Source organism: Aspergillus ibericus (assembly GCF_003184845.1).
Source record: "Aspergillus ibericus CBS 121593 unplaced genomic scaffold BO80scaffold_13, whole genome shotgun sequence".
Classification (NCBI taxonomy): Eukaryota; Fungi; Ascomycota; class Eurotiomycetes; order Eurotiales; family Aspergillaceae; genus Aspergillus; species Aspergillus ibericus.
Window position 1 is genome coordinate 637,191 of NW_020292111.1, and position 17,231 is coordinate 654,421.

The 17,231-nt window shown below is 54.7% G+C and overlaps 8 protein-coding genes across 8 annotated transcripts; 3 read left to right on the forward strand and 5 right to left on the reverse strand.

The window, feature by feature from the left end:
• Positions 1 to 856: 856 nt before the first annotated feature.
• Positions 857 to 2,287, reverse strand: BO80DRAFT_404056 (phosphatidyl synthase; the record flags this gene model as incomplete). Its single annotated transcript, XM_025717667.1, has 1 exon — positions 857 to 2,287. One exon carries the CDS (start codon positions 2,285 to 2,287, stop codon positions 857 to 859), a length of 1,431 nt encoding a protein of 476 aa, XP_025576839.1.
• Positions 2,288 to 3,133: 846 nt separating this feature from the next.
• Positions 3,134 to 4,777, forward strand: gldB (putative glycerol dehydrogenase (GldB)). The gene is made up of 2 exons (XM_025716766.1): positions 3,134 to 4,041; positions 4,098 to 4,777. Exons 1-2 carry the CDS (start codon positions 3,634 to 3,636, stop codon positions 4,665 to 4,667), a joined length of 978 nt encoding a protein of 325 aa, XP_025576840.1. The 5' UTR covers positions 3,134 to 3,633; the 3' UTR covers positions 4,668 to 4,777.
• BO80DRAFT_36808 (uncharacterized protein) lies at positions 3,196 to 3,689 on the reverse strand. Its single transcript, XM_025716319.1, has one exon. The coding sequence runs from the start codon at positions 3,574 to 3,576 to the stop codon at positions 3,280 to 3,282; it is 297 nt and encodes a 98-aa protein (XP_025576841.1). The 5' UTR covers positions 3,577 to 3,689; the 3' UTR covers positions 3,196 to 3,279.
• Positions 4,778 to 7,096: 2,319 nt separating the features above from the next.
• BO80DRAFT_36883 (uncharacterized protein) lies at positions 7,097 to 9,635 on the reverse strand. The gene is made up of 3 exons (XM_025716358.1): positions 9,451 to 9,635; positions 8,885 to 9,373; positions 7,097 to 8,838 (listed from the first exon to the last, which is right to left on the reverse strand). The coding sequence occupies exons 2-3, from the start codon at positions 9,294 to 9,296 to the stop codon at positions 7,232 to 7,234; spliced, it is 2,019 nt and encodes a 672-aa protein (XP_025576842.1). The 5' UTR covers positions 9,297 to 9,373; positions 9,451 to 9,635; the 3' UTR covers positions 7,097 to 7,231.
• An 80-nt stretch (positions 9,636 to 9,715) lies between these two features.
• Positions 9,716 to 11,470, reverse strand: BO80DRAFT_36847 (ERG4/ERG24 ergosterol biosynthesis protein). The gene is made up of 3 exons (XM_025716338.1): positions 11,412 to 11,470; positions 11,055 to 11,362; positions 9,716 to 11,001 (listed from the first exon to the last, which is right to left on the reverse strand). The coding sequence occupies exons 1-3, from the start codon at positions 11,438 to 11,440 to the stop codon at positions 9,899 to 9,901; spliced, it is 1,440 nt and encodes a 479-aa protein (XP_025576843.1). The 5' UTR covers positions 11,441 to 11,470; the 3' UTR covers positions 9,716 to 9,898.
• A 183-nt stretch (positions 11,471 to 11,653) lies between these two features.
• Positions 11,654 to 12,854, forward strand: BO80DRAFT_423926 (putative formin binding protein). Its single transcript, XM_025719165.1, has one exon. It carries the CDS (start codon positions 12,061 to 12,063, stop codon positions 12,604 to 12,606), a length of 546 nt encoding a protein of 181 aa, XP_025576844.1. The 5' UTR covers positions 11,654 to 12,060; the 3' UTR covers positions 12,607 to 12,854.
• Positions 12,855 to 13,336: 482 nt separating this feature from the next.
• On the reverse strand, positions 13,337 to 14,110 carry BO80DRAFT_36893 (uncharacterized protein). Its single transcript, XM_025716366.1, has one exon. It carries the CDS (start codon positions 13,974 to 13,976, stop codon positions 13,509 to 13,511), a length of 468 nt encoding a protein of 155 aa, XP_025576845.1. The 5' UTR covers positions 13,977 to 14,110; the 3' UTR covers positions 13,337 to 13,508.
• Positions 14,111 to 14,165: 55 nt separating this feature from the next.
• Positions 14,166 to 17,171, forward strand: BO80DRAFT_36949 (putative C6 finger domain protein). Its single transcript, XM_025716394.1, has 3 exons — positions 14,166 to 15,210; positions 15,558 to 15,960; positions 16,010 to 17,171. The coding sequence occupies exons 1-3, from the start codon at positions 14,245 to 14,247 to the stop codon at positions 16,870 to 16,872; spliced, it is 2,232 nt and encodes a 743-aa protein (XP_025576846.1). The 5' UTR covers positions 14,166 to 14,244; the 3' UTR covers positions 16,873 to 17,171.
• Positions 17,172 to 17,231: the final 60 nt, after the last annotated feature.

A 17,231-nucleotide genomic window follows, 5' to 3' on the forward strand; every position in this document is an offset into this window, starting at 1 on the left:
CACGGCACTTACCCGATCAGTCGGTCGGCAGCCCCTCCATCCACCCGACCGGAACATTCCGGGACCTGCACATCGGGACCGGAACAGCACTTTGGACGGAGTATGTATTCCGTATCCCGTATGTACTCTTACTCGGCTCCGTCTCATCATCCCGCTAGCCTGAACTACATCCCCGTAGGATATGGAGTCAGTTTATACGAAGGATATCCCTCACGATCGGACCATCCCGCTTAAATACGCCTTCAAGGTCATTGGCTACTGAATCGAAATGAACCTGTCAAGTGAACCTCGGAACGGACGCGCACGAGCAAGAAATTTAAGTTTGTGCGGCGACCGCACGCGGGTGTCATGGCGTCATGACTCGGTACCAGAGTTTCGAGGACCATACTTTGTAGTAACTTAAGTTTTCTTTCTACAATGGTGGGGAGGGGAGGTATACTGAGAACGGCTGAAGAACCAACTGCAACGTGCAGGTCGTGGATTCATGTATGTAACCAAAACTAAAGTCTAAACCCCGAACCGAACCAAGATCCATCTAACCAGCCCAGTGGAAAAGACATGGAATTGTGGAAGAAGAAACAGACGTTGCATGACGCTGCATTGCATTGCATTGCATTGCCTAGCAGTGCATGATTTCACCAAGGAAACAAAGTAAGAAACAAAGTAAAAACCAGTCTAATAAAGCGCAAAAATCGGTCGGCTCGCTGGTAACTTTTTGGCCCAGGAGCGACGATGGATATCAGTAGTCCAAACCCGTAAGCCGTAACATGCAAGGAAATAAAATGTCTAACATCGATCAAGATGCGAACCAGGTGAAAATGGGAAGAAGAAAGGAAGAAGCCACGCGGGGATGCGTTTACTCGACAGCAGAGGCACCGTCGCCGTGGGTGACGGGGTTGACCTTGGGGTTCCACTTGAACTTGAAGTCCTGGCCGAGCTCCTTGCGGAGAGCGGTCTTGACGGCCTCCAAGACGTGGGGGAAGACACCAAAGTTGGCGGGGTTGCTCTCGTCGTTGTCACCGCCCTGGAACACACCGGTGCGCACCAAGCAAGTGTTCCAGCCGTGCATGTTACCACCGCAGATGTCCGAGGCTGGGTTGTCACCAACCATGTAGACGTTCTCGGGCAGACGGGCCTCGTTGTGGAGCTGCTCCATCCAGGCCTTGAGCACCTCGTCGGCGTAGGTGTAGGTGGCGCGCTCGGGCTTGCCGTAGACGACACGCTCCAGATCCACACCGGTGAGGGCCTTGTACTGAGCCTCAATGGAGATACGGAACAGACCCTGGGTCAGACGGGGAGGACCCTTGTGGTCGGTGGGGAAGACCAGGTCACCCTGGGAGAAGTAGACGGGGATGCGGTTGGCAACGGGGTCCACGGAGCGGGTGAGCATCTTGCCGTCGTCGGCCAGCAGCAGATCCATGATGAGCTGCATGTCGGTGGCGTAGTCGCGGGAGTCGGCGAAGACCAGGATGGCATCGAACTTGACCTTGGAGAAGTCGCGGGGCTTGGCCTCGAGGCGGTCCTCCTCGGAGAAGGAGCGCCAGGGGGACACGGTGGGGTCCCAGGCGAGGATATCCTTGGGGTGGACGACGTTCTTGAAGCCGTAGTTCTCGGCGACCTTACGGATCTTCTGACCCTCACCACCGCACACCAGGACCGTGTCGTAGTACTCCGCCAACGCCTGCATTGGGGTGTGAGACTGGATGAACTGGTCGGTGGAGATGGGGCAGCCAAGGACTTCGGTGAGCTGAGCGCAACGCTCCTCCTCGGGCTTACCACCACCGTTGGTCAGGAGGATGTAAGGGATCTTGATGCCCAGCTCGTTGTCGCCGTTGAGGATAGCGAGGGCCTCCTTGGCCTCCTCGATGGCCTCGTTACCGTGGGCCAGGACACCGTCAATGTCGAAGGCAAAGGCCATGTTCTTGGCGGCGGCAGTCTTCTCCTTGTTCACGTCCTGCACCTGAGAGGCCAGGATGTCCCGGGAGACATCCGCATGGACCACAGACGACAGACGAGAAACACGGGGAGATCTGGGGATGGGGAGAGAAGTGCCGAAGGAGTTGCGGGACGCACGACGGTCCCGGGAAGAGGGAGCAAAGCTCAGGTTGTGCATGTACTGGGCAGCATCGCTGATGGAGCTGCGAGTGGCAGGGATCTCAACAGTGTTGCCCGCATCACTGGGGATGGGCAGAGAGCCAGCGGCGCTGCCACGAGCATCCCGGGGAGAACGAGCACCGGGAGCAGGAGCAGCATCCACGGCGAAGTCGGCGTCTTCAAAGCGAGGCATGTTGATAGGAAGATGGGAATTGAGGTCGTCAAGAGGTCAATTGAGAGGAATTGAAAGTCCAAAAGGTGGAGGGCCCGGAATTTAAGGAGAGGGGCGGGAGATGATAAGATAGAGGTGATGATATCACTCAAGGAAACGCTGCACACAAGGTCTCCGGGAAGAGTGGAAAAAGATGGAAGAGGAGGATGAGGATGGAAGGAAGAAAGAAGAGGCAAACGAGGGCACCCGAGGACGATATATAACAAGCTTTCTTCAGTCAACCGTGGCGGTAAGGTCGAACGGACGGAGGACGAGTGCGTACCACAACCAGCAGCAGCAGCAGCAAGCGCAGCGTGTTGTTTCCTCGACCTGCGAGCAGCCATACGGAGCCCGGCTCCACCGAGGGGCGTATCAGCATCCCTAGGAATTCTCGTCGTCATTCACCCGCCAGTGATTAGCTGCCATGGCCCCGTAATCTTTCCACCCCCTGACCGCTGGACCCTGGCTGGTGGTAATTTATGACCGCCCCATACCCCCTTGCCCTTTCCGGTCGGACATGTTTCGGTGGTCTCTGAGGCATTAAACCGATTCCCACTCTTCACACCACTTGCGCATCGTGGCTGCAGATGGCAGCCTGAATTGCCCACCGCGGCGGGGCGGGGAGGCCTGCTGGGGAGTGGCATCACCGGTGAGGAGGGGATTGATTGGCCACGCCCGAAATTTGTTCGCAGGACGAACCACCCAGGACGGATCCTCAGTGGCCGGCACGAGAAGCGGATGCATGCTGAGTGGACAGGAGGGGGGGGGCGGGGCGGATGCGTCTGCCTGATTGGCGGTCAGCTGCATTCCACCATGGACGAGCCAGAGATCGCTGGAGCCGATGACGATCGAGCGGGCGGCGGCGGGTCAAACGCTCGCGCCGTTTCGAACCAACACCCACAGTGATGTCATGGCCAGCAGCGGGTTTGACTGGGAATTTAGGAAAGCCAGAGTGGATGCCCCCGATGGAGTCCTCAGGCCCATGCCGTCATGAGAAGCTCTCCGGTGTCAGCCAGCACGAGCTCAGAGCTCAGCTCGATGTCTCGAGCATCAAGGTAGATACTGAAGTTGGTGATAGCGGTCCAGATGAAAAGGCAATGGCACACCGGGAAAGGCAAAAAACAACCGACCTGCATAGAATTTAGTTGCAACCACCACGGATGCAATAGCATCATACCCCTCTTCAACGCAACACCCCTCCACCCCACTTTCCCAGTCACCTCCCACGCCCACCCTCTATTTGTACTCATCCCTTCTTCCCTACTCTTCATCCCTCCATTATACCCATTATACCCATTTGCCTTCCATCTCTCACACCCCTCGCAATCATGTCTTCCGGACAGACCTTCACTCTCAGCAACGGCGTCAAGATCCCCGGCGTCGGTTTCGGCACCTTCGCCAGCGAGGGCGCCAAGGGTGAGACCTACAAGGCCGTCACCGTCGCTCTGCAGACCGGATACCGTCACCTCGACTGTGCCTGGTACTACCTGAACGAAGATGAGGTCGGTCAGGCCGTCAAGGATTTCCTGGCTGCCACTCCCTCCGTCAAGCGTGAGGACATCTTCATCTGCACCAAGGTCTGGAACCACCTGCACCGTCCCGAGGATGTGCAGTGGTCGGTTGAGAGCTCCCTCAAGAAGCTCCAGGTCGACTACATCGATCTCTTCCTCGTTCACTGGCCCATTGCCGCCGAGAAGGAGACGCAGGAGAAGCCCAAGATCGGCGCCGATGGCAAGGTCAGTTCCTCCTACTCCTCCCCCCGCGATCGCCGCAGCTAACCGACCTCCCGCAGTATGTGATCCTCGAGGATCTCACCAAGAACCCCGAGCCCACCTGGAGGGCCATGGAGAAGATCTACAAGGAGGGCAAGGCCCACGCGATCGGTGTGTCCAACTGGACCATCGAGGGCCTGGATCAGCTCCTCAAGTTCGCCGAGGTCAAGCCTCACGTCAACCAGATCGAAATCCACCCCTTCCTGCCCAACACCGAGCTGGTGCAGTACTGCATCAAGAACGACATTCTCCCCGAGGCGTACTCGCCGCTGGGTTCCCAGAACCAGGTGCCCACCACCGGTGAGCGCGTCAGCGAGAACCAGACCCTCAACGACATCGCCAAGAAGGGCGGCAACACGCTGGCCCAGGTGCTGATCGCCTGGGGTCTGCGTCGCGGCTACGTGGTGCTTCCCAAGAGTTCGAACCCGACTCGGATCGAGTCCAACTTCAAGAGCATCGAGCTGTCGGATGCGGACTACGAGGCGGTCAACAAGGTGGCCGAGGGCCGTCACTTCCGCTTCGTCAACATGAAGGATACTTTTGGATACGATGTGTGGCCCGAGGAGACGGCCAAGAACCTGTCGGCTTAGATAGATTATGCGGGTCATAGATGTCTATGCAAACTGAGCGGATATGAGCGACGTGTGGATGATAGCTAGCAGATACGATAAAACATAGAACCATTCCAGTATGCTACTCGATACATGGTAAAATATGTATGTATGTAACCATACCACAATACCCATCACCCAATAACAAACCTCTCAATACCAATGAAACATCATGCATGTGCTGCACCACCGAGCCGAATAACGCATGCAAGTGCCCGGCCCCAGGGCCTCGGAGGACTGTCCTCCTACCATCCGGTATGACGTCATGCACCCACCAGCCTTCCACAACACCATACCTACATCGTCCCTATGATAGTACTCAGTATCAGAAACATCTAGACCAGTCTATGCAATATCGCATCATTATACCTTCACCACGCCCCTATTTTAGTACCAAAATAGCTAGCTAGGTAGGTAGGGAAAGCAGCCACATATCTCATATGGAATTGACCCAGCCTGAAACGGTTAGATTCAAACTCGGAAAATCCCGGAACAGGTGGCCGTCGGTGGGCTAATCCGGGCAAGCTTGCCCTAACACCGATGCCGTGATGGGAAGGTACCTTCTCCTAGTCTGTAGTACTCTTTACGGAGTACTCTTATGGAGTACGGTGTTGGTGGGGTCAGGGCTTGGCCCTAACCTACTTCCATACTAATTTCGTAACCCTAGCCTACTTGTGTTAACTGTTAGAAAGGTACGGTGCTAAGCACGAATCGGTCTAGTGGGTATTAGTTAATGGGGGTGGCTTGGTGGCTTGAGGGTAGGATAATTTAGTATTAGTGTGTGGGTGCGCTGTGGATTGGACTGTACCTGGATGGGACTTTTATACAAGTACGGAGAAACCACGCATATGGCAAATGGGAATAGGATGTGGTTCTGTGTACTGTGTAGATGTGACGTGGAGGTTATTCCTTCTGTTTGTCTACGTACCTACTACCTAGTATAACTCAATAGGTATCTATCTGTTGAGGTAGTAGGTATTGCGGGATTAATGTTATCAATACTGTACTGTGTACTCCACTTTTACGGCCAACATTCCGAATTACTGGTACATAGTACTTATCAGAATCGAAGATATCATTCGTTGTATTCCCATTTCCTACAAGTATCTATTCCTCAAGTCTCGGGATTAGGTTTGGTAGATATCTAGGGCCGTTGGCGCCTGGGAATCCTACCCAATCAAACTACTCAATTAACATCCATTTCAAATACTACTTGTAGTACTACGTAGGTGGGCAGTGCCTATCCATACTATAGTTTGTAGTGATGCTAAGCTATGTACTCCGTAGATGGTACCAAATATACCCGCCCTATGCGCTGCACTACACTGCACTAGAAACTCGCTTCGAGGAAAGGGAATTCCATCCCGGGCTGATGAACTTTGTTTGTTGGATCTGCGGATTGGCGGTGTTGATTTGGATACTTCAGTTGCTTTACAGGTGGGTTGGATGGGATGGAGCTCGTTTTGATTGAGCGGTGGGTTCATGCTTAGTGGTTGGGTGGTCGTTTTTAGATGGAGATACTACGGAGGAACTAGTAGTAGAAGGAATTGAATTTGGAATTATCGCGTGGGTAGGATAATTATACTACTTCTCCAAATACAAGTAGTAGAGATTTATAAAGCATATTTGAGAGGTTGAGGCATACCAGTACTACTATAAACCTGCAGACACTTATACTTGTCCCAAATATACAGTGTAAACATAGCAAGTCAAACTGTCTTCATTTGTTGATCCTATGATAGAGCAGAGGTGTGTTGGTCGTCGGCTCTTATCGCGATAGAACTTATCTCTCGATAAGAAATTGATTTTCTGCCGAACTTAGGCTATCAAGCACGACACAGGGTAGTAAATCACACCTTCAGTTTGAATTTAGAACTGGTACTATTTGGATGTCTTCTATGTAAATATTAAATCCCTCATATCATACGGAGTACCCTTTTCATATCAGCACTTTTAAGGAAGTAAATAAGATAGAAGGACCATATCCTACCAGGACGGAATATGTATTTATCCCACTCTTATTAGCTAGACCTATCCTACTACATGGCAATCTACAGAACCATCCCTCCATCCTATCCACCCTGATCGACACACATACTCACAGACTGAAACAATATCAACATCCCAAACCATACCTATACCCGTACCCATACAATCATACATATCTCCTAAGCAGTCAAAACTTGAAAACGCACACTACATCATCATGCAGGATCGACATACAGCAGGCGCAGGCTATTAGGGTGATATAACATATCTAGCTACATATCTTCACACATACCACAGTATGGATGGCTGCTACGCAGACGATGATCCTTGCATGTGCTGTGAGGATGTTATATGCAAGGCTGGAATGTGAAATACCGGGTTGGTTCGGTTGAATCCGCAGGTGCAGGGATGTCATCGCTGTGATAAGTACCATATTTATTACAGCTGAACTGCTAAATCTGCTAAGGAATTGATTAAACGGTAATAAACGATAATAACATAGCTCCAGCACATAAACGCCTAGCACCGTATGTACACCGATAATTCCAGAACAATCACCGCGGTCGCATTTTCCGAGGCACTGGCGTCGATCCCGCATGGATTTTCAAAAGGTTCGTCTTCGCGCTACTACTGCGCAGTGATGTCTTGATGCTGTCGGCTGCTTTCGACGGCGTCGCCGGTCCCCGTCTGGGCGACTTGGGGGTCAGCTTCTTGCGGTCACTGCTTTGGCTCTCGCTCAACGGTGACGACAGACTCAGGGTTCCCGCCGAGTCGGCTTGGGCTGCTCCGGGCCCCAGCCGGCGCACGCGCCGCGTCCGAGGCGTTGCAGTAGCGGGTGCAGTAGCCGCTGCGGTAGCTGCATCGGCGCGGTCCTCCCCACCACTCTTCGGCGCCACTTGAGACCGCGTCGTCCGGCTACTGGCTGCCTTTCTTTTCTCGGGGCTTTTGCCCTTGCTTCCGTCGTGGACAACGTCATGCCCGTCGTCCTTTGCACCATCTTCCTCACCCTCAAACTGCACCAGCCGGTCGTCGTTCCAGGACACATGCTTCTTCTTGTGGGATCGTCCCGAGTCGTCTCCCGACCGATCGTCGGTGCAAGGAGACGCTTTCTTGGCTTCGGGCGATTTGCGTGAGAGTCCCTGCAACACGAATTTTGGCATCAAGGCATTTCCCTTGTTGAGTCGCGTGTTCCGCCGCGTTGCGAGGGCTAGCTCCTGCGCTTCGGTGCGCTGCAGAAAGATAAACTCCGTGCCCTTGGCCCGCCGCAGAGAGAGGGTGTTCCGCACCGCAGCCGCGGCGGTGATGGTCGTCAGTAGCGTGGACGAGCGGTTCGTGCGCGGTCGGCTACTCCGACGCGGGCTAGAGGGCTGCGGGCTACCCTCGTCCTGTGGCTTGGTCGGTGACACCTGAGGTTTCTGGGGCGATGGTGAATTCGCGTCGAGATCTTCCAGGGCACGCCGTGACGGTGGGGTCGGAGACGCGACCACGACCGGCAGCTCCTGCTCCGTCTTTTCTGCATCCTTTTCTGCATCCGGGGCGATCATAGCGGCAGCTTTGGCCTCGCGCTTGGCCTTTGCCTTGGATAAAAAGTTGTTCAGCAGTTCGGTGTCTTCGCCGTCCAATGAGCTTCGGAGAGCGGACCGGACCAGCGTCGATTCCTGCTCGGCCGTTAAATCCGGCACGGGGGCGGTGATCGTAGCAGGCACCTGCTCTTCCAGGGCTTCAAGCTCTGGTTCAAGCTCTGGCACAGGGTCGGGCTGATCGCCGATCATTGTAGCAACCGTCTGTTCGTCATGGTCCTCTTCTGGAGTCGTAGGCACGTCTGCACTGTCGGAGAGAGCCAAAACCGGCTGTTCGCTGACCTCGTGGGGGTTTATGTGTGCAGGACTGTCAGTCATCCCACCGAACACTAGCGGCGACTGGCCATGTAGCGTGCGGGGATAGGCTGCGGCGGCCGCCAGTCTGGTGGGGGTTTCCGGCATCCGACTGGAGCATTCGTCCTCTGCTGCAGGGTTCTCCGCGAGAGCTTCCTCCAACGTCGACGTGGGCACCTCCGGCACGTTACTCGCATCGTCACCCGACTCTTGTGGCTGGAGGCTGTCATATTCCACCGGTTCATCGGAGATGTCGAGAAAATCGCTGTAAACGAGGGGTAGTTTGCCTGTAGCTGTTAGCCTCTGATCCGGTCCCCCCGAGTAGATACTCACGTCGTCGCCCAGTAACCTGGGCCTCCCACTTCGTCTCGAGGAATGAGCGCCCGCGCACATCCTCCATATCGTCCGCCTCCAGAGCAAAACATCGGCGCTTGACACCGCGGGCGAGGCCGGGGTTCCGGGACGAGTTGATTTCCAAATACAGGTCATAGTCGATGTGGTGACGCTCCGCCGTCAACTGCTGCAGAGACTTCATGCTGTTGAAGGAGGAGCGAAAGCGCTTCCACACTTTACGCGACTTGCCGCGCGCCCGGAATGCGGTCGACGGCTTGCGCTCCCAGACGCGGGGAGCGGTTTTGGTGGTTTTGACGGGCGTAAATCGGAATCGGGTATCTTCCTGCGCAAAGGTGGTCCGTAGATGAGGTGGACTGTCGAGAGGTGGCGTTAGTGAGGTCAACATGAGCATGGATCAGGTAAGAGAGACGTGATGGCCGAGAAAAGGGGTAGCCACGACAGGCTGTGGCATCTCGAATCTCACACTGCCTCCCAGTACGGAGTATTGAGTATGGATAGGCAGGGACTTCAAGCACAAGCAGGGCAGAACCACGAGAGGCACTCACCACGCCGGGAATGTGTCCGAAGGACAGACAAAGTCGGCCATCTTCATTGTTGAGGCGCGACGGAATGTGGCTGGCGCTGACATCAAGCAGCCCGGAAGAGGCACGAAGAACGAGGCCAAATGGGATAGCGATGTGTGAAGATATCGATGTGAAGTACCGATGCCGTGTAAATAGTTGGTTTATCAATAGGATTCAAGCACACGGAGTTAATGATGGCGAGATGAATGGAGCGGCGAGCGGAGTGGATTTGCTGTTGTGGTCCCCGGCCGGGGTCGTTGCCCTGCCAACCAGCCCTACCTGAGCACCTACGGAGTATTGGGATCTCATTAACTCACGCTGATCAAGGTGACCGTTACATCCAGAGGTGTTGAGGTCTTTGGAAGTCGATAATCAGTCAGAGCCACCAAGTATTGCTTCATGACCTTCCATTATATGTACCCTTCAATGTTCAATATATCCATGGCAGGATCCTCCACCGGACCGTCCTCCGATACTTTTCCCAATCGTCTCCATACTTGGCTGCACACATGGCATCGTCTCTACGCTCGCGGTGCATCAGCAAGATTGCAAAGTATAGCACGTAAAAGTAGGTAAAGATCATCCCCCAGCCGCGGGCTTCACCCTGGATCACCTCCCGCCCGTCCAACATCTGGAAACCGTGAGAGGCAGCCACAATGCTTCCCGCCGGTAGAACCATATACCCAGCCAGACCAGTCGGTAAGCTGAAAGGTAAAGCCTGCATCCAGTCGCCAAAGTAATTGATATGGCGAGACATGCCCCACCACCCGGCCGTTAGCAGTCTGGTTCCCCGCTTCGTTTGGATATACGAGAGTCCCGCCACACTCGGATCATTGGGCTGCGTACGGAAGACGTGTTTCTGATTATTGGCAGCCCGGAAGATGTACAGCCCCAGAGCAAAAACAGCACTCACAGCAGCGATGTTGACCCACCCGAGCTGCAGAGGATAGACCGACAGATACCGGCATTGAGTCGAGTACAAGAACGGCACCCAGACGAGGTCACCAAATGAGAGCATAAAGCCCATACCATCAGTGGTAATATCGATCATGGTCAGAATGCCAGGCTCGTTGTACTGGCCGTTCAGGACATAGAACGCCTGGAAGAAGGCGATGAAGACGATGCTGTCGGAGACATAGCCGTAGCTGCGATACTGCTTGGCAATAAAGGCCAGATCGAGCAGGATCCAGCCAGTCAACCCGGGATAGACCTCACACCAGGTCTTGATGTCGACCTCTCCGAACAAGGGTAGAGTGACACGAGGGTTCAATTCCCGGCCAATATAGAAAGCGTATATAAAATTTCCTGTATTACCGCCGGCAGCGAGTTCACGGAGATTGCCGTTGGGGTAATTGGTGTCCACGCTGAAGCTGTGGATGTACAGATAGGCGGAAAGTGTGTAAGATATCAATACATTAGCAGTTAATATCTGCACATAGTGATCCGTGATATACGTCCAGACAGGGAAGTTGGGGCCATGGAAGTATGTGCCAGCCGCACAGATGGATAAGAGGACGACACTGGTCCAAAACGCTGTCAGGTTGCATCAGCGCAGTTCAACAACAAATATGGGGAGGGATAATCACCATTCATGCGATATTGAAGTGGCCGGCCGTGATGGACAAGCTTAGTGCCGTGGACTTGTTGCGCGGGGAGAACTCTCCATAGGAGTAAGCTGAAGATATAGTATGCTAGCACTATACCAATGACTTTCCAGTCAAAGAGATCCCAGATTCCACCATCCGGCCACCCAGTCTCGGCAGCCCATGTGTCCCAGGTAATAGTACGAGGGCTCAGAAGAGAAGGTACCGGACAGCCGGAGATGTCATTGCAGCTGAAGGCAAAGAAATACAGAAGCACTGGCAGGCCGAAGGTAATCGCGGCGGCTCCTAGGCTATAACAATCAGTCAATGCCAGGATCGGGCAGGAGCATCATTGCTTACGGTCCACCAAATTCGTAGTGATCCACCATAGCTATGAGGCTGTGAGGAATATGTCTTCACAAAGGCGCTTGCTGCCTACGTCCTAGATATAAGAAAGAGAATTAAGTAGCCTGGGGGCCAGGGGTCTACAGTGACTACCCGTTTGGGACTAGTGTCGGGCCGGGGACAAGCAGCCCGGCGTGATATCATCCACTCAGCCCGCCTTCGCTGTCGCAGAAACCAGAGCATCTCGTCGCAGTCATGGCGGAGTACTGGAAGTCAGCGGTAAGCTTGCTTTATCGTATCCTCACCTCTACACTAGTTTTCTCGTGCCGCTAACATCGGCCAGCCCAAATATTGGTGCAAGCAGTGCAAGATCTTTATCCGCGATACTGCCTTCGAAAAGTCTCAACATGAGGCCACGGCCAAGCATCAGGGCAACCTCAAACGATTCCTTCGCGACATTCACCGTAACAATGAGCAACAACAGCGCGAAGCTCAGAGAGCCAAAAGTGAGGTTGAGCGATTGCGACAGACAGTGGCCGGTTCCTCGGGCGGAAAAGACGGCGATGCAGCGCCCTGGAAACGGGCTCCTGCCCCAGCCCCTAAACCTCAGGAGCGACCTGTCTCCATTGAGGAGAGAAAGCGACAGATGGCACAGCTAGCAGAAATGGGCGTTGCTATCCCAGATGAATATCGCAGGGAGATGGCGTTGGCCGGAGAATGGCAGACGGTGGCGGAGAAAGTCGTTCAACCTCAGGATGATGCCAAATCCAGCCAATCACTAGGCGTACGCAAACGAAAACACGAAGAACGTGATGAAGAGGAAGAAGCGGCGAAGCGGGAGGCTGAAAGATTCGTGAGCAAGGGCTGGGGATCGCGGGTTCGCCAGTACCCGGGCGCGCCAGAAGACACTGATCTCGACGCACTTTTGGAGTCTACAAAAGATATCAAGAAGGCCAAGCCTTCGACGACTAAGGATCTGGATCCGAAGCCTGATCCGACGCTCGAGAAGGAGCCGGAGTCTGCCAAGGGACAGTTCTTGCCGGTCAAGTCGGAAGAGGATGTCGCTCCGGAAGCTGGTGAGCCGTCGCAAATCAAGCAGGAAGAAACCGAGGCAGGATCCTCGACCCCTGCGATTAAGGAGGATCCTGATGAAGCGCCGGCTGCAGGCGTTGTTTTCAAAAAGCGCAAGGCTAAGGTGATGAGGAAATAATGACAAGCTTGTTGATAAGCTGTCACGAGCTATGATGGACTGTCCTATACGGACAGTCTGCAATGTGCAGCGTGATTCACGCTACAACAGTAGCAATCGATGCAACTTGCGAAATAGCGCCTGCCACAACACCGCAGGTTGCTGCCTCCGCTGGAGATGGGTAATAGCGATGCGATCAGCACGGTCCATGACATCACCAGGAAAGAGAGGCATATGGATAGCTATTCGGACATGCTATGAATACCTCGTATGACACTAAAAAAAATGTCATATAGAAAGGGCAACCTGATTGTGCATGGACCACCAAGGCTAGTGAAGGCGATGGATTACTTCTCTGGTATCGGGTGCAGACAGGATGTCACGACAATCTGCTTTACGGGCCATATATATTACTGGAACAGGAGACTATGCCCAGATTATACACGTAGATTTAGTGCTAGAAATGACGGACACATTGGTCCATCAGTTGATGCCAAAGGGAGCAAGATGATTGCGGGTGTTAGGACGGGACGAGTGGTGATAATGACATTATCCACTTTTTGTGACATCTCAGAGTAGCGCGATGTCAGAAATGTATACATTTTAAGTTTAGATTAAAATCCCAGGGCACATAGATAGATGCGCTGGGTGTTGCACGATGCCGTCAACATAGTAGGTTTGGCTGGCGCGGCGTTGCCACTGGCTGGCCTGGGACTTTTTTTTTCTGCTTGGGAAATTGGCGCAAAACTGGCAGCGCTGGCAAAGTCCGGGGAGACTCGAGAGTGTCTTCAGCGGGCCCGAAGCTCTCTTCTCTTTCTTTCTCTTTTGCTGGCGCAACAACAAATTTATCGCAATCCCCTTGTCCACCCCCACCCCCGATGCGGAGACTGTCTGGTGCCGAATTGCGTGTTTTGGTGCTATAGTCATTCGGCTCGCTTCTTTTCGCTTATCTGGCCCAGTGCATGGTAAGTAACCCAGAGCTTCTTCCCATTTGCCTGCCCCGATCTTCTGCCTCCCGAACGCGCCCGCCCCCAGCTGGCCTCTCCACTTGCAGTCGGTCGCTCGCACCAAGGATTCTTGTCGGAAAACGCCTGAGGTCGATGGTCTGCGATGGCTCGAATTGGGGACCACGACCTGGGTCGCGCAGAGGTGCCACCCTGGGCAAGAAACTTCCAGACGGTCGCATTCAACGTCACCTGGGCTCCGATTTCAGCATCGCCATCGGATTGACAGAGGTGAGGGATGGTGATATCGCACACTGTTGTCTGAACCTCTGGACCCCGTTTCGCCAATTCACACACCTGGACCTGCTCCGATGCGCGGTCAAATCCTGGAGAACCATCCGCGGTCCATTCCGTCCCCGACCATCGCGATCCAAAGACTTCAACCATCCTCTCCCTAACAACCACAGCCGGATCACACGATTTGCAGTATTGGTGGAGCTGAGAGGGTGCTTAGAATACTTGGGCCGTGGTCTGATCACTAACACGCTGTTTTCAGACTAGAGAAAATAGCACCTCGCGGTCGTTGCATCCCTGCAAGTTCTTCCCTCCGCAGATTTCTCCGTGACCGCCGGCCAGAACTTGTCGTTATTAGAAGTCATCCTTGAAGTACACCCACTTCATTGCATCAACCGCAGTCAAGTCCAATACAATCGAGATGGCCGAAACGATAGAGCCGACGAACACGTCGGGGGAACCGCCCAACCCGGCTCCTGAGGCGACCGATATACCCTCGGCCGATACTACGCAGACTGCCGACAACTCACTTCCACCGATAGACACGTCTCTGCCTCCGATCGATGCCACGATGCCGGCTATGGACGACCACTTGCCTAGTCTAGACCACGCGCTTCCCCCGATAGACACGACGATACCGTCGTTACCGCCCATTGACACTTCGCTGCCACCGCTGGACACTACCTTGCCGGCTACGGACACGAATCTAGCGGGGGACCCCGATTTTTCCTTTGACACCAAGTCGTTAAACAACGACGGCCATGTGTCCGAGGCTACGAATTCGGCGCCCGGGACTAGCTACGACTTTACCGAACCGTCCGGCCAGTCTTCAACTCCGGCTCCTACGTACCAATCTCCCGCGAATGGCACCCAGCTTCAGCCGGCGCAGCAACAGTCGCAGACGCCACAGGGCCAGCCTCAACAGCCACAGCCGCAGTATCATCAACAATATGGGCAGCCAGCGCAGCACTCGCCCTCTCAGCATGCTCCACAGCAGCACCAGCAACATGCGCAGGGACAGCCCCAGCAACAATACCAGCAGCACCAGAGTCCTGATATGTACAGCCATCAGGGGCATTCGACATCGATGAACAACCCTTCGATGCAGACGATGGATCCCCACTCCGTCCCAGGACAGTCCTCGCAGATCCCCCAGGCTCCCATCGGCTCGCCGATGCCATCCAACATGCCCCCGATGGCATCAGTGGGCCAGTACATGACGGGATACCCGACCAATGTCGGACAGATGGGGATGGGCACGAATGCGCAGATGCGCTACCAGTTACCAGGAGACCCGAACAAGCTGCTGTCGGGGGGGAGGCATAAAAAAGAGGTGAAGCGGCGGACGAAGACGGGGTGTCTCACATGTCGCAAGCGACGGATCAAGGTACGTGCCAGGAAAATGTCAGGAAAAATCACCCTTCAAGGGATGGGAGTTGGGATTGGAGAGGGGGGATGCGGTGGAAGGGAGCGGGGAGAAGTCGAGGGCGGGCCACAAAAACATGCTGCGGCGTTCGCTTGCACTCCCGCTTTGTGCAGACCGACCAACCCCGCCTGTCGCTTGTTGTTGTTGCGCCCACTCGCCTATCGCTGCTCCCCGCCCGTGCATACTCGCCTGTTTTTTGTCGCCTCTCTTTGATTCTCCCTTGAGCTGTTTTTGTTCAACACTACTCTCTATTCCCTCGATCCCAAGGCATCTTCTCCCGGTTGAGACTTGCCACTAACCACTTCCAGTGTGACGAAGGGCATCCCGTTTGCCGTAACTGTGTGAAGAGCAAGCGTGAATGCTTGGGCTACGATCCGGTGTTTAAACAACAGCCTACGCCCTCGGCCATCCAGCCGGCTCCCAACCCTCATCCGTCCTTGGTGGTCAATCCTCAGGATCCATCGACGTCCTATCCCGCCGCCCCTCCGGGTTACATGCCAGCAGCTTCCCAACCCTTTGCTCCGTCCGAGTCGCCCGCCCCGCCAAGTGAACAATACAATTACGGCACCGCCATTGATCCGTCGCTGGACGTGAATAACTCGTCGAACATGGCTAGCATCCAGCATGCTGTGGAGGGGGGCTTGCAGCCGACGGTCAATCCGGCCATGACCAACACCAGCGGCACCCCGTCGGAGCCGACCAACATCAGACGTATGTGTCTCAGGTGATGTCCCGGTGTCCATCCACTAACAGGCTGCAGTCAAACAAGTCCAGATCAGCGATCTCCTTGCGCTCCGCGGCATTCCTCCCCCACCTCCTCACCCGATCACCTCCCTCCCCCCCAATCGTCTGGAAGAAATCCAAGCTGTCTTTCTGGCGACATACGCCCCCGCCATTGACAAGTTCTTCGAGACTCGCTGGTTCCAGGAGAAGGCGCTGTCACATCTTCTGGCGAATGCACAACTCATGGCCGAATACTCCGCGCTGATCGATGCGTTCAACGACCCCAACCTGGCTGATCCGAATGTGCTTGCCCGGCTGGAGAGCTTCGAAGCGTCGGTTGTCTGGAGCTCCATGACCCTGTGCCGCCATGTGATGAACGTGTCCTCGAGGGCCCAGCCGGAATATGACCTCCTGGCTGCTGCCAAGCGGTTGGATGTCATCGAGGCGATGATCACTGGGGAATATCTGGACGCGAACCCCCTGGGCCAGTTCCCGGCCCGGGAGCCCGCCGCCAACCCTCCCTCGCTGCCCGACCAGCTCATGCAGCGGTCTTTGGATTTCTGGACCGCGATCGGGCACTTCCTGACGCTCCATGACAACGAAGCCAGCTCTGCCAAGGAGATTGACGACACGCTGGCGCGATGCCGCACGTTGCTGGATACCTTTGAGAACCGGGATGTGATATACTCGATTGCGATTGCGCGCCATCTGGGCCAGCGGTGGGCGGACTTTCCCCGCAGCTTCCCGCAACCGATCCCGACGAACGAAAAGGACGCGGGGGCGAAGCTCTATGTGGCGCAGAAGTTCCTGGAGCAGGAGGCGGGCGGGAAGGGCACGACGCAGGTGATCAAGCGCCTCTGCGGGATGGTGGTCCGGTCCTGGATTGTGTCGCGGGAGTAAACCCGCGGGGCAACACTGACGATACACTTTCGACCTGTAATATGAAAAGCGATTGGCGACTACCGTTTGACGATGTTTAACTAGACCTATTTTCTTTGCTCTTGCTCATTTGTTAGCTTTACCTGTTATCCTTGTGGCCCGACGGCTTGGTTAGTCTGGGTCCATCAGTCGGGGAACGGGGAAGACGTCGCATCACGACTCCGGAGTTGATTGCTCAGGTTTGTCTGCAGCTGGATGGCAGTTCACGGCGTTACGGCTGCATCGTTCGAAAAGGTGGTGATTCTGTTCCTTGCCTAATTCTTGATTTTCTATTCTTTTTTTTTTTTTTTTTTTTTTTTGCCCCTCGCTCCGGATGGTGA

Coding starts and splice junctions, on each gene's coding strand:
- BO80DRAFT_36808 (XM_025716319.1), bottom strand. CDS start 3,576: ATGAAGAGTAGGGAAGAAGGGATGAGTACAAATAGAGGGTGGGCGTGG.
- gldB (XM_025716766.1), top strand. CDS start 3,634: ATGTCTTCCGGACAGACCTTCACTCTCAGCAACGGCGTCAAGATCCCC. Junction 4,042..4,097: donor AGATCGGCGCCGATGGCAAG/GTCAGTTCCTCC, acceptor GACCTCCCGCAG/TATGTGATCCTCGAGGATCT.
- BO80DRAFT_423926 (XM_025719165.1), top strand. CDS start 12,061: ATGGGCGTTGCTATCCCAGATGAATATCGCAGGGAGATGGCGTTGGCC.
- BO80DRAFT_36893 (XM_025716366.1), bottom strand. CDS start 13,976: ATGGTTGAAGTCTTTGGATCGCGATGGTCGGGGACGGAATGGACCGCG.
- BO80DRAFT_36949 (XM_025716394.1), top strand. CDS start 14,245: ATGGCCGAAACGATAGAGCCGACGAACACGTCGGGGGAACCGCCCAAC. Junction 15,211..15,557: donor GTCGCAAGCGACGGATCAAG/GTACGTGCCAGG, acceptor AACCACTTCCAG/TGTGACGAAGGGCATCCCGT. Junction 15,961..16,009: donor GGAGCCGACCAACATCAGAC/GTATGTGTCTCA, acceptor AACAGGCTGCAG/TCAAACAAGTCCAGATCAGC.
- BO80DRAFT_36847 (XM_025716338.1), bottom strand. CDS start 11,440: ATGGTGGATCACTACGAATTTGGTGGACC. Junction 11,363..11,411: donor CACTACGAATTTGGTGGACC/GTAAGCAATGAT, acceptor TGATTGTTATAG/CCTAGGAGCCGCCGCGATTA. Junction 11,002..11,054: donor ACTTCAATATCGCATGAATG/GTGATTATCCCT, acceptor GCAACCTGACAG/CGTTTTGGACCAGTGTCGTC.
- BO80DRAFT_36883 (XM_025716358.1), bottom strand. CDS start 9,296: ATGCTCATGTTGACCTCACTAACGCCACCTCTCGACAGTCCACCTCAT. Junction 8,839..8,884: donor CCAGGTTACTGGGCGACGAC/GTGAGTATCTAC, acceptor TAACAGCTACAG/GCAAACTACCCCTCGTTTAC.